Below are 8,440 nucleotides of genomic sequence, written 5' to 3'. Positions count from 1 at the left end.
TCTCAATACAAACATCCTCCATTCATTCTCCCTAAGCAGCGAGTCTATTCCAAGGGCTTCAGTTCTCAGCTATTTGCCATGGACCTAAATGTGTATCTTCAGCTCCATGTCTCTCTCAATGAACATCAAAGGTACATGTCCAAATACTTTTCTTAGAAAAGTCACCTGCTTATACAGACAAGGTAACTATCAAAAACAGAAGAAACATTAGCCTGAGACTCAGTCTGAGAAGTCGTCAAGAGGACAGCTAAGCATGAAAGGAACCAAAAAAAAAAAAAGCTGGGCTGGAGAGATGGCTCTCACTGACTGTTCTTACGAAGGTCCCGAGTTCAAATCCCAGCAACCACATGCTGGCTCACAACCATCCCTCATGAGATCTGATGCGCTCTTCTGGTGTGTCTGAAGACAGCAACAGTGTACTTATATGTAATAAATAAATAAATAAATAAATAAACAAATAAATTTAAAAAAAAGAAAAATAATGGAAATTTAAAAGTATTGCATGTTAATGGTTTCATCAGCAGACATCTAAAGTAAGAACTTGATGAAAACAAGATATTTACCGCGTGTCTACGCATTACCTCAGTATCACCAGCAGCCACTTATTAATTGGAAGAAAATAAGAACTTTATGTTAGAAAGTTACCGGATCAGCAGGTTGGTCTGCTTCTCTAAATTGCTCAGAAAAGCCTAACTCTCCTCTCTTCCTACCTCTGTTCTACACATGCCTTCCCTAACACTTTGGGCTTCCCTCCTCCCTCATTTTTATTTTCTGGAATAGAAAGCATCCATGTTGGCTCTTCTTTAAAGGTTTGGTAGAGTTTGGTGATAAAAAGTTGTAGGCCTGAACTGTCTGTAATATTTCTAATCCTTGAGACTTTCATACAACGCATTTTGATCATATTCATCTCCTTGCACATCTCCATAACTCCTCCCAGGTTCACGTTCACCTCTTCAGTCCCACCTAATTTTGTGTCCTTTTTTAATAAACCACCAAGTCCAGCTTGTACTTTCCATATATTCCATGGTGTGGGGGCCATTCATGGAGCACAGTCAACCTACCAAGGGCCACATCCTGAGAGAAAATTGACTCTCTTTCCCCCAAAAAAACCAGATGTCCATAGCTCCTCAGTTACAGAGAGGGGCTCACCCATTCTGATCCATGCTAGAATGTTAACTAGCTTCATACTATGCAGGCAAGCACAGCTACTGTGTGCTCCTGGGCACGGCAGTCCTGTCACACTCCAGTCCTCTCCAGCATCTGGCTTTTCGGATCTCCCTGCCCTCTCTTCTGCCATGGTCCTTGGGTACAGAAGTGTGATGTAAATGTCCCATCTGTAACTATCCACTGGCACTATTCTCTGCACTTTGATCAGCTGTGAGTTTCTGCATTATCCACAGATAATCTCAGGGAGCCACTGAGATTACGCCTATACCATTCATGCCACCACTTTACTCACAGGTGTATTTCCACACCCGTAGTTCACAGGGTTCCCAGCTGGCTAAGACTGTTGATGAGTGCTTTCCCCTGGCATCTTATGCATCATCTCCAACCACTGTGAAAGTTAGCCAACAGGGAGGAAGATTCCGGGTCAGAACCACTGCTATTTCTATGTCTTGTGATCAGTATGTAGTATCTTCAGCAACAGGCCTTACCAAAGCCTGGATTTTATTAATTGAAAATGTTTTTGTTCAGTTGAGGTTTTTCTGTTGTTCTTTTGTTTTTAGTTGTTGCTTGAATCTCATTGTTTATTAATCTTTATAAGCTCATCCAGATTTAAAATGGGTAGATTATATGCATCTAGAGATTTATTCATTTCTTTCAGATTTTCCAACACCATAGAATATAAGAGCTCTGAAATATATCACAACGATTCCCTGAATGTCACCGGTATCTGCTGCCATGTCTCTAAAATATATCACAACAGTTCCCTGAATGTCACCGGTATCTACTGCCACATCTCTCTTTTCACCCATTACTTCATTACTTTGGGCCTCTGTTCTCTTTCTTTTGGCTAGTTTGCTAAGAGTTTATTGATCTTGTTCATCGTTTCAAAGAATTGACTCTTTGTTTCATTAATTCATTATATTTTTAAATTTCCATTTCATTAATTCCTTCCTTGATTGTAATTATTTATTTCAATCTACTGATTTTTGATGGGGCTTGTTCTTGCTCTTCCAAGGTCCTAAGGTGAATTCTTAAGTTAATAATTTGAGAACTGACCTTCTTAATTAATTAATTTAGTTATTTATTTTCCTCTCTCTCTCTCTTTCTCTCTCTCTCTCTTTTTCTGTGTGTGTGTGTGTGTGTGTGTGTGTGTGTGTGTGTGTGTGTCTGTGTCTGTGTCTATATATGTATCATAGCATGTGTGACATCAAAAGCTGGTGTAAGTCAGTTCTCACCCTCTAATATATGGGTCCCAGAAACTGACCTCAAGCTGTCAGGTTTGTCAGCACATCTTTTTCCTCACTAAGCCGTTTCCCTGGCCCTTCTCTGATTTTAATATGCACTTATAGCTTTAATCTTCCCTCCTAAGGCTGCTTTCATCTATCTTCTGACTGCATTAGTTAAAGTCTAAGCACACTATGCTAGTTTGGCAGTGTAGAGTAGTGACATCAAACACCTCTGGTTGCTCTCCCAGTTAATATCCCAATCAGGAAAATATAGAAAGTTCCCCAGGCTAAGGAATTATGTTCTAAACCACTCACTCATCTCTACCACATCCAAGTCCCACTTGATTATTACAAATACTTCAACTAATAGAATATATCTGCAAAACAAAACAGGAAAAAAAAAAACCTTGCAAATAACACCAAATGCATAAATTCCAGTGCAGAAACATTAGAAACACACACACACACACACACACACAACCAAGGTAATACCTTGAAAATGTATTAATTTTACAGAAATGGCATCTGTTGTAAGTAAGATGCTAAGTGTTGGTGGAGTTCTGAGAAAAGTGAACACTTCTGAACTGTTGGTAGGAATGTGATTTGGCGCAACCATTATGGAAAACAGTGTTGTTTCTTCAAAGAATTAAAAACAGAACTAGCATATCATCCAGGAATCCTTCTGTTTGGTGTATATGCCCAATGGAAATGAAATCAGTATCTCAGAGAAACATCTGCTGTCCCCATGTTGCTGTCAGCTTATTCAGTGACCAAGATATAGAAACAGAATGATAATGTAAAATGTGACAACTACTAATTTTCTGTTATTTGAAAATCAAATACATAATATAATCATGTCATTTAATAAAGGGATAATAGTGTATAAAACTTATTATTGGCTACTATTGTCATTGTATAAACAATATAGAGTATAGCATACTTATACAGACATAGATGGTATAGCCTACTACATACATATGTATTTGGGATATTCACCATTACAAACAAATACAGCATTCTATTATACTAGTGGTGGTTTGATGTAAATACCACTCCTCCCACCCCATTTCAACTCCAGTTAGTGAACTGTTGGATTAGGAATACTCCTTATTGGAGTACATATGGCCTTGGAGGAGGTGTGTCAAGTGGCTTTGAGCTAATATCTCTCCATCCCAGGTCCCCAATCTGCTGTCTGTAGATCAAGATGTAAAGTTTTCAGCTACTTCTCCAGGACCATGCCTGCTTTCATGGCCCCATACTCCCTGTATTTTCAATTTAACACTGTGAAACTATAAGCAAGCTCTCAATTAAATACTTTCTTTAATATGCCTTGGTCATGGCATCTCTTCACAGCAACACAGCAGTCACTAAGACAATACTGAACATGGAAGCTGAGTATAACACAATGATAGTATCTGAACCTATCCAAACAAAAAGTGTAAGCAGTTGAAACCAGCACACTTACATAGGGCCTTTAACACAAAGGGAAATGACACATGCAGGACAGAAAGTTGTAGGCGAGTGAATGAATGTGGAGGCCAAGGATTTTACTGCACATGACTCTAGATTTTAAAAACAAGCATTTATAAACCATTTAATTGCTGAAATGTTTAACTCTTTTGTAGTAAGTAGTTCTTGGCTTCAAATGCAAATACTATAAGCAGCAGCAGTCTTTCAGCCCCATATATTCCCATGGGACCATCACCCTATATGTGAGCCATCACTCACAGAAATACTGTTATATGGGACCAGAATGTACAAGGAAAGCTTATGCAGAAAAGGCACAAGTTGACCCAGCACTGGAAAATCCACCAAAGTAATCCGCCATCTGCTTAAAGATGACCAAGAAGACTCAACAGATATTTAATACAACGCAATACATGTAAGTGATCTCCTAACATTGTAGATAATTAAACACAAAGAGTATGTACCAGAAAAATCCATTTTACCTCATACTGTGTAATACTGAGACTAAGACTTTGGAGAAAATAGACGACACAGCATAAAACCATAGAGCTTAAACCTACTAAGGGATACAGGTATGTAAGCCATGATTGTGCAGCATGTAAGATTTTCTGACAAGAAAATTAGGCAGTGCCATAGTATTGAAGGACAGATAGCATACAGTGACCTTATTGAGACAGTTATCTCAACAGATAATCAGTAATGTCTGGGAAAGAACAAAATTATTTTCATGTTTGTATAACTCAATACTTGAAACAGTGTCTAGTATATTGCAACTCTCCAGTTAATGCTTCCTTTTTTACACTTCTTAATTTATATATTTATTTACTGTATAGGTGTGAGAAAGAGTGTAGGCATGTAGATATCATATATGTAGATATGCCACAAGTGTAGAGATCAGAGAATAGCCTGCAGTGTAGGCATGTAGATATCATGTATGTGGATATGCCACAAGTGTAGAGATCAGAGAACGACCTGCAGGGCTGGGCTCTCTTCTATCATGTGACTTTCTGGAGATCAAATCAGTTGAAGCCACTCAACAGCCCTGAGCCATCTTGCTAGTTGGTAAGTTTGCTTCAATGAGTGAGCAGATGAACCCATAAACACACAGTAAGTAGTGACCAGGACACCGGTAAACATCAGGCAGGAAATATCAATCAGGTAGATGAGTTAGCTGGAATCCAGTATTTTTCCTAGCGTTTATCTGCATTCAAAACATACTACTGCATGCTTATGCATGTACTCAAGCATGCATGAATGCATGCACACACACACATTCACACACACACACTGTACCCACCAGCAATCCTAAATACTCACGGATACAAGGGGTCTGTATTGGCCAGTTGGAGAGTGTGTGTTTTTACAGGTTCCACGGCTATTAACATGTCTTGTTCCACAGCCATGGGAATAACGGAATATCCACAGTAATCTATGTGCTCACCTAGACAAGAGAAAAAACAGGTTTTATCTGTGTTGGCGTAGAAAAACTCTGTGAACAACAGTTGCTGGAGAGAAGCAAGGTTTAGAGGAAGCTTCAGGGCTGACTGACTGATTGGAAAATCAATGCTGTAGAATCTGGGGAGTTGTAAGTCAGGTGACCTCAAGCACCTTTAGCCCCCTTAGTAGGCACCCATTACACAGTGTTCTATGTATCTTTGCAGCTACTTGGTAAATCCTTTGGAATATTGGAGCAGACCCTCTAGCCTCCACCAACCAAAGGCTAGCAGTGCTATCAGGTAACATCTGCTGCCTAGAACTGAGACTTCTCTACCTTGCTGTTACCTGTAGCAGGATTTTCCCTTTCCAATTAATTTAATTATTAATACAACAAGAAACCTGTGCTTGGACAGAGAAAAGGGAGGCAGACTGAGTGAGGAGTTGCAGAGAGGGAGATGTAGGAGATAGAGGGAGGGAAAAGGAGAAATGATGGAGCAAGAGGAAGATAATCCAGATTTCAAGTGATTTTAAATAGCCACAAGTAGCTATAAATATCATAAAGAATAGATTAATTGGGATAACTTGTTTAATCTAGGCGGGCAGCTTTATCATTATCAATTGGCGCTAAATTTTATTGTGTGGGCAAATTGTGAATTGAGAATTTATTGGTATATTAATCTGACTGGTTAATTACAAGCCTCTAGAGTTTTGTTTTACTGGGTTACTGGAATGGAGGACCACAGACCACAGCGGGTTTATGGCTGAGACAAGTGAACTGGAGCTGGGAAGACCACGATCCATCTCTGTGGGGGCTAGCTTAGAGACAGAGGCGGCAAAACCACCGCCAGGGCAGAGAGTAGCTAGGTAGAGCGCAGGAACCTGCTGTTCTTTTTAATATTTCCCACAACAGTTACCCAGCTGCCGGCTATTTTCACTGATGTATCTGAAAGTGTCTTGGTGTGTGAGTTCCTTGCTCTGTTAGTGTAAAGCCTCTCCAGAGTGTCTCCGTATTGAACTGTGAGGTTAGAGTAAACTGTATCTGTGTTCCAAGCCGTGCCACCCAGAGTCGGCTCCAAAATAAATTCTCAGCCCCTTTCAGGTGAAAGCTATGAATTTTGCATGGACAGTTAACACACAGGAAAAATATGGCCACGGTTTAACAGAAAGTGAAACACTACAGTTGGACAGATACTCAGTTTCCTTTTTACCAAACATTTTGATTCAGGAATTTCGGCTATCCATAGTAATTAGTTAGATTTTGTTAATTTGGAGGCTTCCTTGTATCTTCAACTTGTTTGTCCAATTAATAGTAATCATTTTCCAAATGTATATTATGTGACACTCTATAAATTATCAAGCTGGCTAACATCTCACTGTGGTTAAGAAGCTGTTTATTTTCCTGGTACAGACTTTTATAGCTCATCATTCCTCTGGCAGATATTAACCGGCAAAGAAACAAGAAGGTAGCAGGTGACAATTCAGCCTCATAATTCTATTTTCTTCTGTACCTTGTTACAGCTGACAAGGCCTTTGCTTCGGCGTTGATATCCTCTTTAGAACGAGATAATAAAGCCTTTGTATGAATTAACAATCACAGGTGAAGAACTCATTTACAGGGTATCTTCCTACCCAATTATCAAGAGGGCAGGAATATGAACTAAGTAGGAAACACATGTTTAAATATGAGGATAGGGCACCGTTTCTGCTGGAAGGCTCCAGCATGAGTGGCAGCCTGCAGAAAGAGAAAACGCTTTCCTTTGTCAAAAATGTATTTAACAACAACAAAAAAAAAAAACAAAAACGAAAACAAACCCACCCTGGGTGAGGATTATGGAGTGAGTAGGAGATATTCACTGGGGATGAAGGATAACAAATCAATTACTGTCTTCTCAATACAAACATCCTCCATTCATTCTCCCTAAGCAGCGAGTCTATTCCAAGGGCTTCAATTCTCAGCTATTTCCCATGGACCTAAATGTGTATCTTCACCTCCATGTCTCTCTCAATGAACATCAAAGATACATGTCCAAATACCTTTCTTAGAAAAGTCACCTGCTTATACAGACAAGGTAACTATCAAAAACAGAAGAAACATTAGCCTGAGACTCAGTCTGTCAAGAGGACAGCTAAGCATGAAAGGAACCAAAAAAAAAAAAAGCTGGGCTAGAGAGATGGCTCTCACTGACTGTTCTTACGAAAGTCCTGAGTTCAAATCCCAGCAACCACATGCTGGTTCACAGCCAGCCATCTGTAATGAGATCTGATGCCCTCTTCTGGGGTGTCAGAGGAGTCGGGGAAAATTAAAAGAAGAAATTCAGAATACCTATTATGTTGACTCTTCCTGGGGCTCTAACATAAAACTTGGGTGTGGATCCAAACTTAGAGTTAAACATCTCTTTTAGCTTCAGCAATCTGAAAAACAAGAGTGGAATATCTCAAAATAGCATCTATCAGAAAATCCATGCAGGGGTCACACACGCACAGGCATACATGCACACATGCACACACACTTTCCAGGACTGAAAGGACACACCATAATGACAGAGACATGCAGATATCACTTTGATGGTAAAATATCAGAAGTATTCTCATTAAAGCTTTTCCATGGCTCAGCAAATAAATCTCTACTCAAGTTTGATTGCCAGCACCTACATAGCAGCTCATAACCATCTGTAACTACAGTTCAGAGGATCCAGAACCCTCTTCTGACTTCTACAAGCACTAGGCATGGACATAGTGCACACATATACATGCAGGACAAACACTGATACACATCCAATAAATCTTTTTTCAAAGCCTTTCCATTACCACCAGGCTTAAGACAAAGCTGCAACCTTCCCCACTGTCCACATGGCACTGCATTATCTAAGTCACATCTACAGAGTAAAGACTTTAGAAAGTTCAAGCGGGAACTGATCTATGTCAAATTCATGGTCTGCATCCAAAAAGACAGATACACAGAAAACAGACCAATATAGGATGAGCTCAAAAGAAAAGAAAATGAAGGGGCTGGTGACCAGTCCCACAACACCCAGAGGAAGCTCCACTCCCAGGCGCTCTGACACACCCAGGTTTAGAGGTGAGGAGGAACCAACATCTGTCCCAACACTGGGAGTAACTGGGTCCAGTGGGACCAGGCACAC

The 8,440-nt window shown here is 39.9% G+C and overlaps 1 protein-coding gene across 6 annotated transcripts in view; it reads right to left on the bottom strand.

Annotated features, from left to right (window-relative positions):
- Galk2 (galactokinase 2) overlaps nt 1–8,440 on the bottom strand; it is a 111,357-nt gene that overhangs the window by 86,519 nt on the left and 16,398 nt on the right. For all 6 annotated transcript variants that reach the window (XM_031371764.1, XM_031371765.1, XM_031371768.1 and 3 more), the window contains exons 2-3: nt 7,621–7,709; nt 5,178–5,301 (exon numbers count right to left, since the gene is read on the bottom strand). In XM_031371764.1, the coding sequence (XP_031227624.1) occupies nt 5,178–5,301; nt 7,621–7,709 (213 nt within the window). The remainder of the gene's footprint in view (nt 1–5,177; nt 5,302–7,620; nt 7,710–8,440) is intronic.

The sequence above is a fragment of the Mastomys coucha genome, unplaced genomic scaffold (assembly GCF_008632895.1).
Source record: "Mastomys coucha isolate ucsf_1 unplaced genomic scaffold, UCSF_Mcou_1 pScaffold15, whole genome shotgun sequence".
NCBI lineage: Eukaryota > Metazoa > Chordata > Mammalia > Rodentia > Muridae > Mastomys > Mastomys coucha.
This window is presented reverse-complemented; position numbering and strand designations above follow the sequence as displayed.